This window comes from Diospyros lotus, chromosome 15, assembly GCF_014633365.1.
Source record: "Diospyros lotus cultivar Yz01 chromosome 15, ASM1463336v1, whole genome shotgun sequence".
In the NCBI taxonomy this organism is placed as follows: domain Eukaryota; kingdom Viridiplantae; phylum Streptophyta; class Magnoliopsida; order Ericales; family Ebenaceae; genus Diospyros; species Diospyros lotus.
In genome coordinates this window covers 26,637,732-26,658,130 of record NC_068352.1, presented here as the reverse complement: position 1 = coordinate 26,658,130, position 20,399 = coordinate 26,637,732, and the positions used below count along the sequence as shown (strand labels likewise).

At 33.9% G+C, this 20,399-nt stretch overlaps 2 protein-coding genes across 3 annotated transcripts in view; both read left to right on the top strand.

The window, feature by feature from the left end:
- LOC127792549 (cysteine-rich repeat secretory protein 38-like) overlaps window positions 1–20,399 on the top strand; it is a 102,735-nt gene that overhangs the window by 57,613 nt on the left and 24,723 nt on the right. The window contains exon 2 of one of the 2 annotated variants that reach the window (XM_052323076.1): window positions 14,978–15,147. In XM_052323076.1, the coding sequence (XP_052179036.1) occupies window positions 14,978–15,147 (170 nt within the window). Of the gene's footprint in view, window positions 1–14,885; window positions 15,148–20,399 lie in introns of both variants that reach the window. The other variant, XM_052323075.1, reaches the window with a different exon arrangement.
- Window positions 616–2,126, top strand: LOC127792550 (cysteine-rich repeat secretory protein 38-like). The gene is made up of 2 exons (XM_052323079.1): window positions 616–1,009; window positions 1,473–2,126. The coding sequence occupies exons 1-2, from the start codon at window positions 675–677 to the stop codon at window positions 1,873–1,875; spliced, it is 738 nt and encodes a 245-aa protein (XP_052179039.1). The 5' UTR covers window positions 616–674; the 3' UTR covers window positions 1,876–2,126.

Here is a 20,399-nt window from a genome sequence, read left to right as displayed (position 1 = left end):
TCAATGTTCATGCCCTAATGAAGTAATCCAATATAGCTTTTACACAAAAAATTACAAATTCTCAAAGTAATTGTTAGACCAAGAGAACAACTAAAAATGGACAAATAGTTTTTTTCGGAGAAAAGTCCAAGCCCTTAATGTTATGTTTGAAAGAGAGATCGTGTAAAAAATGAAATAGTACGTAATTTAATGAAACGTAAGATAAAAAAAAAATAACATAAGATTAGTTATTTCTCTATTTTTTAAGAAGAACGAAACATGAATGAACCTAATATAACTTTAGTTTGTTGTGATAGAAAATAAAAAGTGACAAAATAGTTAAAAAGAAATGTTACAATAATATCCTTTTATTTTTAAAATAAATAAATAAGGGAAGAAATAATGATAATAAAAGTAATAGATATATTTATAAAAATATTTCATTCTCGCTCCTTACACCCCAAAAGTAACTTATTGGAATAAACTCTAATAATTTAAGTTATTAAATTTGACACACTCCGTACAAACTCAATAATAGAATAACATCATCATCGCCAAATGCACCATTTATGAAATCTATTGGTTATCTTAAAACAAAAAATTCCCTATATAAAGGAGCAAGTCATTTGAGAAAAATGTACTAACTCATCATAATAGAGTGACACCCGCATCTCAATTTTTCATCCAAAATCAAAATGCATTATTCCTCAAAGCCATATTTGATCATTCCCTTTATGCTCTGCTTCTCTAGCCCTTTCCTTTCTACAAGCTCTCTATTCCATATTTGCTTCGACAAGAACTCTACAAGCCCCTACTATGATTCCAACTTGAATAAACTAGCAAGCCTCCTCCAAGTTAATGTTCCCCCAACCGGTTTTGGAGTTGGCTCAACTGGCTGGTTTCAAAGCCGAGCCAATGGCCTAGCCCTCTGTCGGGGCGACACCTCCAAGTCGGTTTGCACAGCTTGTGTTGTAGAAGCAAGTAGAAAGATTAGAGTCTTTTGCCCCTCCAATAAAGGAGCCATCATATGGTACTCTAAATTTACTTTCGGCTCAAATTTAAATTATATGAATACGGTTTGTCTTTATTTAAGCTATTTTTAGTTCAATTATTATATATGTATATGTATGTATGTATATTTTCTTTTATTGATCGATTATATTATTTTGATCTTTCCAATATTTTTTCAAAATTTTGAAATGACCCAAAATGTTTTTAAAATTATAAAAATTACCCAAAAACTTTTTTTGACGTTTGTTAATGTTTTAGGATAGTAAACTTTTTAGAAACATTAAAACGATACCGTTTCAACGTTTTCGTGCATAAGAGGCCATAGCCCATTAAAATAACTTATAATAGATTTATGTGATAATAGCTAAAGCCAGAAGGGTGTAACTGTGATTAAAAGTAAGATCATTGAATTCAATGATGAGATCAAAAGAAAAACATTAAAATTTTTAGAAATATTTCTAAATTTTTCGTTCTTCTAACAGGTACGATGCCTGTCTATACAAGTACTCGAACCAGGCCTTCTTCGGGCAGATCGACAGCAAGCACAAGTTCTATCTCTTCAACACGGACGACGCGGAAGAGCCAAATTTCAACGAGAAAACGAAGAATCTGCTAAGCCGGTTGGTGAGCAAAGCTTATACAAGCCCAGTCTTGTACGCCACGGGGGAGCAAGAGCTTGGTGGTGGCCGTGCCATACCTTTGAACAAGATAGTGTACGGACTGGTTCAATGCACCAGAGATCTTTCCGGCAATGACTGCAAGAAGTGCCTTGAGGGTATTGTCAGTGAGTTCCCAGATTGCTGCGAGGGCAAACAAGGAGGGAGAGTTGTCGGCGGCAGCTGCAACTTTCGATACGAAGTTTACCCCTTCATTAACACTAAGTGACACATGTTGAAAATTTAAACTTGCACCGAAGTCTAGGCAAAGTAAATGAATCTGGAAGAAGAAGAAGAAGAAGAAGAAGAAGTTGAGGAAGCCCACGTATACAGCATGCTAGAAGAATGGAGAAAGCCTTTTGGAATTGCAATAAAACCTTTAATGTATTGTATTTCTGTTTAAGCTTTAGCCTATAAATAGGCCTTGTATCAAAGTGTTTGACCAAACCCGACAATAAGATATTCTTCCTCGTTGTTCAAGTTTGGTCTCTTACACAACACACACATATATACACCGTGGTTGGATTAAGAAGAAGGAAGGAGTACCTTCCAACATGGTTAAAGAGATAACTATGGAGCAATGGATAGGCTCACTCCAAGCATACAAGGAAAGGCTCAAGGGTGATGACAAGCTTCTTGAGCAAGCCTTGCAAACTAAACTCTCAATCCTAGAGAAACTAGGAAGTCATTGAGGAAGAAGCTATGGTTGGAGGGCAAGAGGTGACAAATTTCAGCCTAGCGAGACTGACAAAAATAATGATGGAGAATGATATCATCAGGTCAAAGAGGATGTGGAGGCACTTGTAGCCGAGGACAAGGTTGTGGACGTCAGTCAAATTGGAAGTATGATAAATCTGTCATACAATGTTATAATTGCAAAAAGTTTGGTCATTATGCCTCTCAATGTTAGTTCAGAGAAAGATGAGAAAAATAAGGGAAATTCTATTCAGAATCTGAAAATTTACTCTTCAAAACCTACGTCCCATCAAAATTTTCAATAATTTTAATATACCTCTTTTACCCCCACAACCTACAATAAACTCTTTTCTCCGATCACCTCTCATCCCCAACCATCACCTAAATATATAAATACGCACTCACACACACTTATATATATATATATACACACAGCAATGCCGCGGTCATGGCAGCCGCGACCATGTAACCCAGCACACACACACACACACATACACTCACACACCAATACACTCACACACCTATATAAATATATATATATACACACACTCATACACACTTATATATATATATATATACAAGTTCCATGGCCGCGGCCATGGCAGCCGTGACCATGGAAACTCCGCACCTCGCAGTGCGGGGGTTTCTGCAATCCCCGCATCGCGAGGTGCGGGAGTTTTTGAAATCCCCGCACCTCGCAGTGTAGGGAATCAAGCCTTCCCCGACTGCTGGGAAGGCCTGATTAAATTTGTTTTATTTTAATTAAATTTGTTTTATTTTATTTATTTTATTTTAATTAAATTTGTTTTATTGTAATAAAATAAAATAAAAAATAATATAAATAAATAAATTCTGAATATCTGTATTTTAAGTAATTATAAATTAACTAATTTTAAATTTTAAATCATTGTAATTAAGTGTTGAATTTTTAATACTTAAAAAAATTTAAAATTTATTTTATTGAATTACTTAAAAATACGCATATCTAAAAATCCTATCATCATTTAAAATAATTTTTTTTAAATATATATATCTTTACCTAATTCAATAAGATAAATTTAAAAATCCTATCAACATTTAAAATATATTCTTTTTAAATATATGTAATTATAAAAAAATATATATTTTAAATGATGATAGAATTTTTAGATATGTGTATCTTCAAGTAATTTAAGAAGATAAATTAATTAATTTTAAATTCTTTTAAGTATTAAAAATTCAACACCATGATTTAAAATTTAAAATTAGTTAAATTATAATTACTTAAAATGCAGAAATTTAAAAATTATTTATTTGTATTATTTTTTAATTTTATTTTATTATAATAAAAATTTTAATTAAAATAAAAATAAAAAAATATAAAAAGTCTTCCCGACTGCTGGCAGTCCGGGAAACCTGGCTTTCCGAACTGCTGACAGTCGGGGATTTCAACAATCCCCGTACCTTGCGGTGCGGGGGTTGCTGAAACTCCCCCACCGCCAGGTGCGGAGATTGCTGAAATCCTCGCACCTCGCGGTGCGGGGGTTGTTGAAAACCTTCGCACCGCGAGGTGCGGAGGTTTTCATGGTCGCGGCCATGCTTTTGTGTGTGTGAGTGTGTATATATATATATATAGGTGTGTGTGAGTGTGTGTATATATATATATATGTGTGTGTGTGTGTGTGTGTGTGTGTGCCGGGTTGCTGTGTGTGTGAGCTTGTTAGTTGCATGGCCGCGGCCATGCTCTGTATATATATATATATATATATATATGTGTGTGTGTGTGTGTGTGTGTGTGTTTGTATGTGTATATGATGTAGGAGGGAAAGAGAGATGCGAGATGATAGTCGAAGATAAGAGGTTATCGGAGAAGAGGGTTGGCTGTGGGCTGGGGGGATAAAATAGGTATTTTAAAATTATTAAAATTTTTGATGGGACGTGGGTTATGAAGAGTAATTTTTCAGATTCGCGATAGAATTTCCCGAAAAATAATTATGCTAATGATGAAGAAAAGCAAGATGAGGGTCCTGCTAATGACCTATAATGGTATGAACACTAGAAATTCAAGTGTGTGGTATTTACTATTTAGACACTAGCGTATCCAATCATATGTGTGGTAGAAAGGAGTTTTTTGTAAAGCTTGACCATGATTGCAGTGGCACCATCATTTTTTGTGATTTGTCACAAAAGTCTATCAAGGGAAAAGACAGTATCATAGTGCAATTAAAGACCGCTGATCATCGCTACATCAGCAATGTGTACTATGTACGTACGTACTAAAGAAGAAGAATAACATTCTCAACATGGGATAGTTACTGAAGCGTGGATATAACATCCAAATGAAATGGACTACACTTTTCATGTGTGATAAGGATGACGTTTTGGTTATGGCAGTAAAGATGGCCAAAAATCAAGTGCTCCACTCCATTTAAATGTAAGTCAGTCTGAATGTCTTAAGATTATCAAGGAAGATGAAGGTACCGTGTGGCATAAAAGGTTTGGCCACTTAAATTTTGAAGCATTAAGAGTCTTGGGATAGAAAAATACAGTTTATGGCCTGCCAAAGGTAAATCACTCCAACAAGATTTGTGAAGTTTCACTACAAGAAATTCGAAATTTAGCGACAGTATTTTAGTGACGGAAATTTCCATCTCTATATAGTGACGGAACAACGACGGATTAGTGACAGAATTACACCATAAAACTAGCAACGGATTGGCGAGGAAAATAGCGATGGAAAAATATTTCGTCTCTAAATTAGATTTTCAGCAATGGAAGAAATAATCCGTCGCTATTTTTAGTGACGGATTAATATTTCAGTCGTTGAAATTTAAAAATAAAAGAAAAATAAAATTAATTTTTTATTTAGCGATGGAATAAATTTTCTGTAGGTAAAATTAGCGACGGAAATAAATATTCCGTTGCAAATTTGAGATGGAAATTTTATTCTGTTGCTAAACAAAAAATTAATTTTATTTTTAAATTTTAGCGATAGAAATATTAATTCGTCGCTAAAAATAGCAACGGATAATTTCTTCCGTCGCTAAAATTAGCAATGAATTCATATTTCCGTCACTGAAATAAAAAAATAAAAAAAGTAAAAAATTGATTTTGCCGGAACCATTTATCCATGCTAAATATAATTTTCCTTTTTTTTTTATAAATATATTGTGATCATTATAAAAATATTTTTAATTTATTTAGCAACGGAATATAATTTTCGTCACGAAAAGTTTAGCGACGGAAATTTTTTTCGTGGCTAAGTAGTAAAATTAAATATAATATAAATGAGTTCAGATTTTTTTTTTTTGAAATTGAATAAAAATATGATCCTAATATAGTTGTATGTCAATAAATATAAATTTGAAATGATAAAAAAATATAATTATCAATTTCATGTTTGTATTGTTTGTATTGAATTATTAATGGGTTGAATAAATTGAAGCCAAAATTGAATAGCTTTGTTCAGTGGAATTCCGTTTCTTTTTCTTTTATGTACAAAATGGATTGGATAGAATTCCTAACACTAGCATGTAAATTGTAATCATCCCCATCCACGTAACACCATAATGTCACATTCATATTATGGTGTAATCATCCCTTTCGAGTACGTTGGCTAATTTCTCAAACGTGCCAATTTTCACGAAATGTTTAAATAACTAATCTAATATATTAAACTAATTTATTAAATTTATAATATAATTAAATATTTAAATAAATAGTAATTAACGAATGTTGGTTTACTAATTGTATTCCAATTTTAGAATTGTGTTGCCCTAAAGAAATTAATTATCGAATAATATGTTTTTAACTCGTGTTAGTTTGGATGCCATCAATTTAGTTGCCCTGTTCTTGGCAGCCTAATTCATACAAATTAATTTAAATGACTAATCGGTTCAATAGTTATTTTTAGAATTTTTGTTTGAAGAAAATAAATAATTAATATTAATTATACACATAGGATGAAAACTCGTGCTTACTTTGAAGAAAGTAAATTAAACATATATTTAATTATTAAATATTAAACAAAAAATAAGAAAGAGGCAAGAATCTCCGCCACCTCTTTCTCTTGGCGAAATCCCCCCTTTAAAAATCCCCCAATCAGAACCCTTCTTCTCCTCTTCTGCAAACACTTCATCTCTTTTCTTCCCTTTCTGCAAACCCTTCTCCATCGCCCTAGCTCTCTTGCCCTCGCTCGCTGCCTCACCCTCACGGCTCGCCCTCACCCTAGCTTCTCGCTCACTAACTCGCCCTCGCCCTAGCCCTAGCCTTAGTCTCTAGCTCGCTGCCTCGCCCTTGCCCTAGCCTCTCATTCTCACTCTTTGCCTTGCCCTCGCCCTAGCCTCTTGCTCTTGCTCGCGGTTCGCTCACTACGTCGCTCTCGCCTCGCTTGCTCCCCCTAGCCCTTGCCTCTAGCTTTCTCGCTTTCGCTCACTAATCAAGGTTTAGCTATTTCTTTTTCTTGAAACTTGAATGCTATTAAATGATATTTGTTTCTATTTTGGGGTATTTGAATGCTATTGAAACTTGAATGCCATTTGAATACTCGAGGTTTAGCTGTTTCTTGAAACTTGAATGCTATTGAAACTTGAATGCTATTTGTTTTTGTTTTGGGGTATGTGACAGTGCATTAGTGTTTTGGAATTTTGTGGATGAAAAGTCAAGTCAAGCTGAATGCATATATATATATATGTGTGTGTGTGTGTGTATGAGGTGAATGGATAGATCTAAAATTTTGGTCAGGTTTAATAATGTAACAGCTTAAAAATTTTGTTCGGGTTTAATATAATGTAACAGCTTAAAAATTTTGGTCAGGTTTAATAATGGACAGATTTGAATTCATTGCCTTGCCCTGCTCACTCACTGGAAAAGGAATATACCTTTAAGATCCAACATAGGCAAAATGATCCATAAAGTAGACTACAAAATTGGTTCAATTGAGTTTTCCCTTTTAAAAGTAAAGTTGAAAACCCCTTAGAATAATATGTTTTTTCTATTATTTGTATAAAAAACAAATAATAAAATGTTTTTTCTATATAATTTATTAGAATAATCAAATTCTTGAGAAGAAAATAGTTATTGTTTTTCTAACAGTGATGTCACTATTTTGAGCTATATGATCCAGGTGAGCTATTTTGAGCTATATTCTTTTTATTGATTTATTTTATCGAAGGTATGATGGGTCCCAGAGGACATTATCGTCCTCGTACAAGACGCAATAGTTCTACACTTAACTCTTCTGAGTCCACTATTGCTTCTAACTCATCAACTACAGCACCGCATATTGTATCATCTCCAGTAGCAACTGTACCGATGGATATTTCAGGACACGTTTCACCAGTTTTGCTCCTTCCCGCAGCATCTCTATCATCTCACTCAGTTGTTGGTCCTTCTACATTTGAATCACAACATGTTATAGAGATAGATGTCAATTGATAATTTTGTTCTCTTTTTTTTTTTTTTACATTATGACATATGTTATTTTTTATATTAATTATTATTATTTGTATACAATAGCATTTTTTGTCGTAAAGTTAACATCTCTTATATTATATCGATGATTTTCAAGAAACGTCTTCATAAAGAGGGTCACGTTTGGAAAGAAGTGCCTTCGAAGACGAAGAACTTGTATTGGAATGAATTTGCGGTATTAAAATTAAATTAATAATATATATTTTTTGATAATTATTAATTTAGAAATGTTTAAGTTATTTAATCTTATTTTTTTTACATAAAATTTTTCAGTAAGATCCTACAATTGATGCATTAGTGAAAAGAGAGTGAGCACAAAAAGCAGCTAAGCGATACATTGACAACAGTCGTAAGTAGTATGCTAATGAAAAACTGGTCTTTGTGCCAGATAATATTTGAGATCGTTGAATGCAGAAATGGGAACAAGATGAAGCTTTCAAGAAATGGTTTGCACAAGCATCGCTGAACTGTTTGAGTGAGACAGGTGGTCCTGGCGCTGGTCCTTCTCGCCATACTAAGGGCTCCATATCCTCAGCAGAGCATAAAAGACGAATGGTAAGAAATTTAATTTATTAATATTTATAATTTTTTATTATTAAAATTGTTAATTCTATATTATTTTTTTTGGACACGACAGTTTGGGAGGGAGCCCACACTGATTGAACTTTTTAAACGAATTCATTCTAAAAAAAACTGAGGAAGGATAGAGGATGTACGTCGACAAACGTTCTGCGAGCGTCGCTGTAAGTCTTTTTTAATTATAAATAATATCATTTTTATAATTAACATAAGATTTAATATTCGTAACTGATTTATTATATATTTTTTTGTTAAATTGTCGCAGGAAACGTACGAACAGTTGTTGGAACAGGCAACTCAACCGGATGAGGGGTCTTAGGAGCCTCCATAGCCAGATTGTGACCAAATATTCATTCAGGCTGCCGGCAGGCAAAATAAGAAGAAGAGGATTTATGGCACGAGATTCTTATCCCAATTGAAATTTTCTGACGTTGGCAGCTCATCCACTACGTCATCTAGTCTTAATGAAAATTAGGTTATACAAGAAATGACAAAAAATAAGACTGCGTTCCCTTTACTTTTCAATTTTTAATTTTGAGTTTTGAATTTATTTTTAGTTTTCTGTTTTGGTAGTCTGTTTTTAGAAAATTAAAACTGCATTCTCTTTGTCATTTTAAAAAATTATTTTTTAAAACAAAAAATTAGAAAACGTGTTCTTTTTGAAATTTTGAAAATAATTTTTTAATGATATTTTATTCAATAAATTTGATTATTCAGTAAATTATAAATATTTAATGTTAATATATTATTAAAAATATATATATATACATTTTAAAGTTAACGAATTTTGTAATATTTTTTTCATTATAATAATAAAATATGAATAAAAAAATAAATATTTTTTGAGTTTAAAGTTTGTTTTAGATGAAAACACTCAAAACAACTTTTTGTTATTTTGATTTTTCTTTATAATTTTTTTTTTGTGTTTAAGAATATATTTTTAAAAACAGTAAAAAGAACGCTTTTTCGTTATTTTAGAAAATCGAAAACTTAAAATGACTTGAAAATAGCAAAGAGAACGCAACCTAAAATTGCAGGTGGAGCAAATAAATTCACAGGCTTAGAAACTGAATGACGTTCGACAACAAATGTCAAAGATGCCAGATTTGGTTAAACAACTTACTGCATCTACTCGTGGCAGGTTTCCTTCTTCTTCTTCTCACTAGCCTGACTCACCTAATGTTAGTGACGTACGATTTAGATGATTAGTTTTTATAGTTATTTTTATGCAACGATTAGTATGTAATAGACGATTATTAGTATTTTGTTTGAATATTAATTTTCATATTATAAATATGAATTTTAAATTTTTTATATAATTCTCTTTTTAATTTATTTTAGATTAATTTAATAATTATTTATGATTAAAAATAAAAAAATATATTAATTTATCAATTTTTTTTTGGATTCCGCGACGAAATTTTCTATCGCTATGTTTTTAATTTTTTGAATTAATTTTAGTAGCGGATATTTCAGTCGCTAAAATTAATTCTTTTTTAAAAAATGGCGACGGAATATTCCGTCGCTAAACTGTCTCTGTTTCGCGACGGAAACTTTCATCTCGAAATTTTTAAAAAATTGTGTTTAGTGACGAAAATGTTTTCGTCGCTATTCCGTCACTAAATTGGCGACAGACCCATAGCAAAATAAATTTAGCAACGAAGACTTTAACGACGTACGTATTTCGTCATTGATCCATCGCTAAATTGATTTAGCGACGGATTTTTGGATTTAGCGACAGAATCGTCGCTAAATCTCGAAATTCTTGCAGTGTTTGTATCATAGACAAGCAACATAAAAAGCTTTTCACAAGTTGGAAATCAAACGCACGTTTCACCACCTGGAGCTTGTGCATTCAAATGTTTGTGAGCTAGTCATGCCTACAACAATTGGATGTAAAAGTATTTGCTTACTTTTATTGATGATTTTAGTGGAAAGACATAAATTTATTTGTTAAAAGATAAAATGAGGGGCATTTAGAAGATTTAAAGAATTCAAGAGCTTGGTAGAGAAACAAAGTGGTTGTTATCTCAAATGCCTAAGGACAAACAATAGAGAAGAATACACCTCTCGGGAATTTGAAGCCTCTTGCAAGGAGCATGACATAGTTCATCAATACACTATATCCTATACCTCCCAGCAAAACAATGTCTCTGAAAGGAAAAATATGACCATTCTCAACATGGTCAGATGCATACTAAAAGAGCATGATGTCCCAAAGGATTTTTGGAGAGATGCAGCCGCATATGTAGTACTATACCTGTTAAATAGGTTTCTGAAAAAAAGAATTGGAGACATGAAACTCGAAAAAGTATGGAGGTTAAAAAGGCTACAGACCAACCATCTTAAAGTTTTTACCAGCATTGCACAAGCCAAATTAAAGCACCTGAAGAAAGGGACAAAGTTGGAGGATAAAAGCCAAAAATATATCTTTCTGGGCTATGGAGACAATGCTAGTGGTTACAAGCTTTATAACCCTATCAACAAAAGGGTTGTATGGTCTCGAGATGTTGATTTGAATGGACAACAAACATGGGATTGGAAGGATGAAAAGAAAAAACAAGTAATAGTGGAAGAACAAGAAGAAGAACCACCAACTTATTAAATCCAAAGAAGTTGCAGGCCAACCAACTTAAATCAAGCAGTCGAGTGGAAGGGAGTGGATCGACCACACACAAAATAAGGAGCCTAGAAGACATCTACACCACCACTCCTAGAATTAAGGTAGATGAAGACTTTGGCATGTTCTGCCTATTTATAGGCTCGAAACGACGAATATTTTGTTTCGGTCCATCTTTTAAAATAACAGAACAAATGTTGCATTATTTTTAGTGATTTATGGGTAATTATGGTAATAGAGTTATAAATAAACTTAAATTTTGATTATCTAATCTTAACATGTTAGAAAAATGGGGTTAATATATCAAAGATTCAATGACTCCAAGGCATGTACGTAACGACGCTATCTTTTAAGAGATGTTTCTCCCCGTGTCTATATTGTCACTAATGGATTTAGAGAAAATCTCTCTCAGGATACAATGGAGTTCTACATTTGATTCAAACCGTGACGAGTTTGATCAAGTCAAAGAGAAACTTGATAATAGGAAATCTGATTATGCCGAACGAATGAATGGGATATGAGACGTTGTTCTCTAATTATTGCAAATGATAGAAGTAAACATATTATATACAGAGGATAGATGTCTATTTAGTCTGTGTATCTCTCCAATCATAAAAATAAAGATGTGTCTGGTTAATTCGAAACATCACAACCTTTAGACATAACCTGTTAACCAATCCTCATATTTAAATTCTGTTTACCTTTCGGGGGTGTTGCCCCCGAGCCCCCACGGACAGCAAGTCATTTGCAAATACAAACATGGAAATAAATATGAAAAATATCTAACATAACAGGTACGACAACTGTCTCTTGAAGTACTCGAACAAGGATTTCTTCGGAAAGATTGACGAGCAAAACAAGTTCTACATGTGGAACTTGAGAAATGTGAGCCATCTAGCTTCGTTTAATCGTAAGGTTAAAGATCTGGTGGTTGAACTAGCGGAGAAAGCTCATGTTGAGCCGAGAATGTACGCTGCCGGGGATTCAGAGCTCGGCGGGTCAAAGAAGCTGTACGGACTGGTTCAGTGCACTAGAGACCTTTCCTCCATTGATTGTAAGAAGTGTCTGGATGGCGCCATTGATGAGCTTCCCAGCTGCTGCAACGGGAAAGGAGAGAGAGTTGTTGGCGGAAGCTGCAACTTCCGCTATGAGATTTATCCATTCGTCTCTAGTGCTTAGAATAATCATAACTAATTAAGTTCTTCTTATATGGGGATCAAAGTTAGTATTAGTAAAGATTATGCATAAATAAGTGTTGGATATGAGCCTTGTGGAAATGAATCCACTAATATCCGTTACTTTATGGAAGAAAAAGTGTAATATGTTACTTTATCCAAGAAAAAGTATTTATTGTTTGTATGGTCCAATTAATAATTATCGAAATTTCTACAATAAATTGGTATGTGTGTATGTGTGTGTGTGTTTTATGTAGAATTTTGTTATAATTCTAACCCTAATATAGCCATATATGGATGCAAAATAAGTGCTAGTTTGGTATTCCGGTGAAATTTTTGTTTTTGAAAAGTAAGATACTTTTATAAGAGTCAGTTTTAAGAAAAAAATAATTTAGTGTTTGATCACATCATCAAAGAAATATGCATGCTTTGATTACATTTATTTTGTTAGTAATTGAGAAAAATATTTTTTAATTTTGGTCAAATACTTAAAAAGACCTTGTGCGAAAATTTTTGTAATTTGTTTTAATTTCTCACCACATGGTGAAACATATTCTAAATTGTCGATAGATATTTTTAAAATTTTATTTTAAGATTTAGAAATTTTGAACTCACCAAAGTTACCACTTTTAATTAGATTATAAATAAATTTTCTTAATTTATTTCATTAATATCGAGACCTCAAAAGTTATGATATATACGAGCATCCCCAATCTTTATGTCTGCCCATAGTACTAGTGAAAACTACTCTTGTTAAGGGGGGCTCTAGGATCCTGTTTTGGGAGGAGGATTGGGGATAGCCAGAGCACGTTCCTTTGGCATAACTAATGGCACCCTTTAGGTGTGCTCATTGATTGCTTCTCTCACCAATTGCCTCAAAAATTAGGTATTTCTATAATGGCTAAGATCTCGGATTTTATTAAAGATGGTTCCTGAATGTGGCCGGAAACTTCTTCTTCTCCGTCTTCAAACTTAATTTTGAATCACCTTCCTAGCCTCTCTTATCTTGAGTGCTGTGATGAGCCATTTTGACTTTCAGCCTTGAGCGGGTTTTTTTTAGGCAGGATCACCTTCCAAGACCTTCAAGGTAAGCGTCTTAAGGTTCCTTGGTATCGATTAATTCGATTGTCTGTGAGTATTCTTGCCCATTCGTTCATTATCTGGTTAGCGATTCAGGAGCGCTTACCACTTTTAATTAGATTACAAATAATTTTTTTCAATTTTTTTCATTAATATCGGGGCTGAAAAGTTATGACATATACGACATATAATTAAATTGGAGACTTGAAGAATCTAATACTGTTTTAGGAAATTGAGATTTTTGAAATTACTAGAAAAATTAAAGGAACGAGAACCTTATATATAATTATGGCCAAGATTTGAGTTTGCTAAAACAAGAGAGACAAGTCCAAGATCACTTGGGCTAACATTAAGAGAAATAGATAATTTAAAATTTCATAAATAATTGTATGAGCGACTAGTGGGGTTGTGAAAATGAGCGACTAGTGGGGTTCTCTCACACATTGTTTAATTAGGACTCAGTTGAATTCAATAAATCTCTTTTTTTTTTTTTTTTCAATTGAGCTCAAGATGAGAATTGTATTTACCATTCTCGCCTCATTCCTCAACTTACACAAAATTTCCCAGCTATTAATTTTGAATATTGTATTATATATATAAGTTGCTTTTGATGGCCAAATTAAAAAAAAAAAATAGTTTGTCAAGACGATTCCCTCTTCTCTTCTCTTTCATCACTCTCACCATTTGAACTTTAATTCTAGAAGCTTTTTCCTTTTGGTTTCTTTTATTTGTTGAAGTTAGCCATAACAACTAATTAACCTATAAACATTAATACTGATGAGCTTTCAAGTTACAACAAAAGAAAAATAAAAAAAATCCTAAAAATAATAAGCGTAGATACTCAATCATTTGTTAAGGAAACTTAAAAAAAACACTATCAAATCCAACCTTATTATTATCGAAAATTGAACAAAAATCAAACACTAACAATGTTCGAGATTGATCCTTGATCTCTGATGCACCGAATTAAGGTGGGCAATAACGATATCTTAAATTGACAAAGAGAGTATATAATATTTCAGATTTTCAAAGGTGCAAAGCATAAACAATGTACAATATTAATGAATGGGATGACCACCAATATATATGTAACTAAGTGGAGATTGGTTCAACCCCACTGAGTCACATAAAGCTAGTTCCACATGCATGTAGAAATTAAAATAGCCTTATTAGGCGGACCTTATCAAATTAAGAAACCTAGCTATATGTATTTTTCTGAGTTTTGCAGCCGCCATATGTGAGTTGTTGGGTCCACTGCAATGAGATTCATTTGAAGTGGGCAAATTACAATAAGAAGTTTGAGAAGATTCACCACTAGTTAATTGAAATTAAGTATCTGGAAATTGCAAAACTTTGCCACATTCAGCCAAAGTAATTTTGTCTTCCTATATTACAACAAACTACGATTCGATAGTAATAGAAGCATCGCCATCTGTATCGGATTGGTTACATATTTTATTTCCCTCTATATTAAGGAGCTTGAGTTGCTTTGAAATGCGCAAAATGTAAGAACTAACCGTCATAATACAGACACCCATATTCCATTCTTCCATCCAAATATGCACTATTTCTCACCAAACCCATTCTTGATCATTCCCTTCTTGCTCTTCTTCCCCACTACTTGTGTTATTTCTGCAGGCCCTCTCTTCCATTTTTGCTTTGGTAAAAACTCCACAAGCCCCACTTATGAATCCAACTTGAATGACCTGGCGGACCTCCTCCAAGCCCAGGTTCCCCCAACCGGCTTCGGAGTTGGCTCAGTCGGCCAGGGCCAAACCCGAGCCAACGGCCTAGCCCTGTGCCGGGGCGACACCTTGAGCTCAGCCTGCAAAGCCTGTGTCGTCGAGGCAAGCAGAAAGATCCGAGACCGCTGCCCCACCAACAAAGCAGCCATCATATGGTGTGTGTGTGCGCGTGTGCGTGTGTGTATATACTGTCAAGATTAGAATCAGATCAAATCGGAATCGGGTTTATCTTCCTTCAGAATCTTGAGTTTAGCTCTTGATTATGTTATGTGTTTTTTTTTTTTTTCCTGAAAAGTACGATAACTGCCTCTACAAGTACTCGAACGAGGAGTTCTTCGGGGAGATCGACAACAAGAACAAGTTCTACATGTTCAACACCAAAGAAGTGGAAGATCCGGACAGTTTCAACAAAAAAACGAAGTATTTGCTAAGCCAGTTAGAAAATAAAGCTTATGTGAATCCAGTTTTGTATGGCACTGGGGAGCTGGAGCTTGAGGGATCAAGGAAACTGTATGGACTGGTGCAATGCACCCGAGATCTTTCTAGCAGTGACTGTAAGAAGTGCCTTGATGGTGCCATGAGTGAACTTTTAGATTGCTGTGATGGGAAAGAAGGAGGGAGAGTGGTTGGCGGCAGCTGCAACTTCAGATATGAGATCTACCCCTTTGTTAACACTTGACATTAATCAAAAAAGGCTATGGAAAGCAAGCGTATCTTAATGATGAATAATAGTGTTTGTGAATCCAAAATCTCAACTTCGAAGTTCATTAGTTCACTCCCTTATTAGGTTTCCAATGGTAATGTGATATATCGCATAATATAAGTGCAACCCAGTGGTCTAGTCTGAACTTGCATGAAACTGCAAGTGGAAGGTATTTTAGTTCGACATCCAAGCTATCTAAAATTGACGAGGGCACAAATATAATTCCATATTTGCAATAATAATTTCTTAACAGAAAAATAAATTTCACACGTTGGAATTTGGAAAGCATATATAATGTGTAAGTGGACATTAGTCCAAACCCACATCTGTACATGTCCAGCACGTGGAGTTTTCTCTTTTCCTCTCTAAACCTTGAATTGACTTTAATTTAAAAACACGCAGACACGCACAATGTGTCAATTACCGAAATATAAACCCAACAATTCAAGATTAAAGACCGTTAAACTTTGTATATTTTCAAGCATTATTGCATTAACTTAGAAATACATTAGTAAAAGTTATTTTGTCAAATCATTAAACTTTTGGTTAATAATATTATTATTTGAAATATGATGTTGCTATATAGTGAGACCCACGTCAAAATGAAATGATTTTTTTTTTTAAATTTCGAGGCCATTTTCTTTTTTCAATGTACTTTTTGACAATTAATTTAATTAATTCTCAGTTAAAGAAAATGCGCAAATTTACAAGTAAATTGACTTAATTAATGCATATTCGCCGTAAGAGAGATAAGGGTTTTTATAGTTCTCTCAGGCATAGCCAATGCATGATTTTCTAGGCTTCTCCTCTTAGATGTGACCAAGCATGGGCTCAAGCGTTTAGGTCATTCCTGTCGAGCCATGTTATAATTTATTAATTGCAAAGACAGTTGTGTTTGCCACGTGATGAGTTCAGAGATACTCTAGGTGGTGATTATGCCTTTCGATTGGTTTCCCTGCACATATGTTTTCCATCTAGCGGTCCATTTTTCTTGCTCACTTTAATCCATGTGGTACCTTAGGGTTGATTGAAAAGGTTAATTATTTATTCCCCTCAACAATGCCATACCCATGATGACCCGGATCTATTCATGATTGATCTCAATACCTCCACGATGGGTGATGACCCAAGGAATTTACCTACTATCACACCAAAAGCACATTTGGTCGAGTTTAGCGTCATGTGCATTTCCTTAAGATAGTGAAGCAATTCTCAAGGTCGTGGACATGCTGCTTGGCCAAGTGGCTCTTGACAAGCATATCTTCAAGATATGCCTCCATGTTATCGAACTAATTTTGGAAGAGCTTGCTAACAAGGAGCCGATAGGTTGCCCAGTATTCTTGAGGCTGAACGACGTGACCTTATAATAGTATGTGGTCTTACCAGTAAGTTTTTTCTTGATCCTCCTGTTGAAGTTTTGCATCGAGTATATTCTAGAATATCAGAAAGATGTAAGATTTATTACTGTGGCCCACATAATATTATTAATAAATAAATTAAAGTGGTTAGTGGGCTAAAATCTCATCATTGGTTAATTTGAGAATTGGGTGGTTTTTTAACTGCCTACTATGTTGGACAGTGGGCAGTTTTTTGGCCTACAGGAACTGTCTCACCCTACCTATAAATGTGTGTTCCATCCATAAAAAAAATATTCAATAACAGAAAAAGGTAAAGAGAGAGAACAGATTTCTGGTTTACTTTGATTCTATTCCTTTGCAGATTTTCATCTTCTCAATTAACCATCATGGATCAAGATATGTAATCTTGATTAATAATGTGTATGTGAAAATTATATAAGTTTTAAAATTCTGATATTAGAGTTTCTATGAATGAAGAAACTGCACAGAATAATTGAATGCTTACGTATCAGAGCAAGGTTAAGAAACTTATGATTTTCCAATCATTGATTATTTCTTATGATTTATTATAAAGATTTAAAGTAAAATTGATTTCCGCTGTATGGATCAAATATGGATGTATGTTGCTGTAAAATTTATTTCTGATGTATGTTGTCAGTCTGCTGAAAATTTGTTTCTGCTATATTGTTAAAATAAATTCAAGTTTCGTAATGAGTAAACTTACTGGTTTAATGAATTACTTTCAAACTTTCATGGCATGTATATGTATATGGATCAAATATGGATCAAGACATGTCCATATGCAACAACAACCAATGAAGAACAGTGAAGTGTGATTACATGAGTTAATTGGATATGCATTGATTTGCTGTATATGATCTCCCATATTGTGAATACGTAGCTTATATGTTATCTGCAGTGTGTTGATAGAATATAATAATGACGCTTTTCAAAACAGTGATGACTGTTGGCATAGAATATATGCGTATCTTCATTGTATTCATGTGATATGTGATTATGCATTTTATGTGATAGTATATTTGATGATTTACATTAATTATGAGAATATTCTGATTAATATTCTGATATGAAAGGTGTTATATTATGTGGATCAAGTCCAATAATTGTAGTTTGTTAGTCACCAAAGTGGCCAAACTTTAAAGTTGTGAACATTAAATCACATAAGTTGATTGTCAATTACCTGTGATGAATGGATGCTAATAAATGAAGATGACGTTATTGTAATCACGAGTAAATTGATATTCGTAGATTATAAAATTGTTAAGGATCGCCCAAAGGTTGATCGGCCAATTTTATTAATGTAGAACATAATCGTGGTCAATTTAAATACTTGATTCGATATATTTTGTATATCTAAACATGACAGATATATCTGATTGGAGTATATTAATTACCAATTATGAGAAGTCTAAATTAGCATCATCATGTTTATTATAGTTGTACATCATTACATTGCTCAAAGGAGAATTTTGACGTACGTTTATTGTCATGTGATCTAAATCTGATTTTAAAATTAATTAAAACCCAAGGCATTAATGTACGAGCATTTGTATTTTTCAATATCTATTCTTGTTTCTCTACATTTGCATGCATCATCTGTTCCACTATTCAATGGGCTCAATTTCTCTAACTGGTGTGAACAAGTCCAGTTCAACTTAGGTGTTTTGGACTTGATCAACTTGGCACTTCAAGTTGAGAAACCTGCTGATCTCACTGATGCGAGCAGTGATAAAGAAAGGTCTTTTCATAAAGTTTGGGAAAGATCTAACAGGTTAAGTATGATTTTTATGCGAATGACTTTGGCTAAACATATCAAGTCTACTATTCCAAAAATTGAGAATGCTAAGGAATTAATGAAGTTTGTGGAAGAATATTCAAATTGCTGATAAGTCACATGCTGGGACACTAATGAGTACTTTAACCACCATGAAGTTGGATGGTTCTCGTACTATGCATGAACATGTCATTGAAATGACTAATATTGCAGCAACACTTAAGACTCTGGGAATGACTGTGGATGAGAACTTCCTAGTACAATTTATTATCAACTCCTGAGTATGGTCAATTCCATATGAACTATAATACGTTAAAGGACAAATGGAATGTGAATGAACTACACAGCATGCTTGTGCAAGAAGAGACAAGGCTCAAGAATCAAGGAACTCATTTCGTTCATCTCGTGAGTAATCAAGGTGTAATACCCAAGAAATTTGGGTTATTTGAGAATAAGTATTTTATTAGAAAAATAAAATTTTGGGGAAGATTGGTATCTAAATAGTTCAAAAAATTGACCGAATCAACGACAGGGAGTGCCCTGGAGTCAAGATATCTAAGAAAATTAATACGGCATTGATTAGAATTTCGAGTCATGATTTATGATATCAAAAGAAATTGGATAATAAACGATTTTCGGTAAGCTAAAATATAGCTATGATTCATACTGAAAAATCGAATTGTCATAGGGGATTTATGGGAAAGTCAATGAAATCTTGAGGGGGCTTCGATTTTTTGTAAAGATCAACCCTGAAATAGTTTCGGGACGAAACAAGGGTCCTGTGAGGGTGTAGGGACAAAATCGATCTTTATCGAGTAAATGCCAGTTATTAATTTTGATAAATCAAGATATTGTGTGGCTTGAGGGTAATTATTTTAAGGCCATAGAGGGTCCAAGAGAAATTATCAAAGTTTTTAGTGCAATTATCAAAATTATTAAGTGCAATTAAGAAGAATTGGTAAGGGTAAATGTGTAATTTACACACACACATATATATGCTCGTGACTGCTGCCCGAACATTTTTCTTCAAAAACTGGATCTGGAAATGGAGGTTGAGAGAGAGCTTGGGTTGAGCACATGGCCGAGAGATCGAGAAACAGAGAGAGAAAAAGGGAAAATGAGATGGTTAGAGGCGGCCGGTTGCAGCGCAAGGCGGCAGTGGCCGCGTGTTGGTGCGGTTGTGGCGACCATGGGCCCTGAAGCAGCAGCAACGAGGGACGTGTCGGTTGTAATACCAGGGAAATTCTTGAGGATATAAATGATATTTTATAAAGGGCATAAATGGAATTTTTTAAGAAATGAGGCTATAACACTATCGCAGTTTTAAGTGACCAAATTGACAAGTAATACGAGTTATGATTTTAGGCATCAAAAGAAGTTGGATCGGGAACAGTTTTCGGTACAACTGTCGACCAGGCTGAGAAAATCGAATCTACGTAGGGAACATCCAAAAAGTCAACGGAGTGTCTTGAGAACTTAGATTTTGTACATGAAACAACCCTTGAGCGATTTCGGGTTGAAACTAATGGATTTAAGGTCAAATCGACCAGC

What these genes read in the sequence shown, in the direction of transcription:
- LOC127792550 (XM_052323079.1), top strand. Translation starts at nt 675, where the DNA reads ATGCATTATTCCTCAAAGCCATATTTGATCATTCCCTTTATGCTCTGC. An exon ending in AATAAAGGAGCCATCATATG is followed by an intron (nt 1,010 to 1,472) that starts GTACTCTAAATT and finishes TTCTTCTAACAG; the next exon opens with GTACGATGCCTGTCTATACA.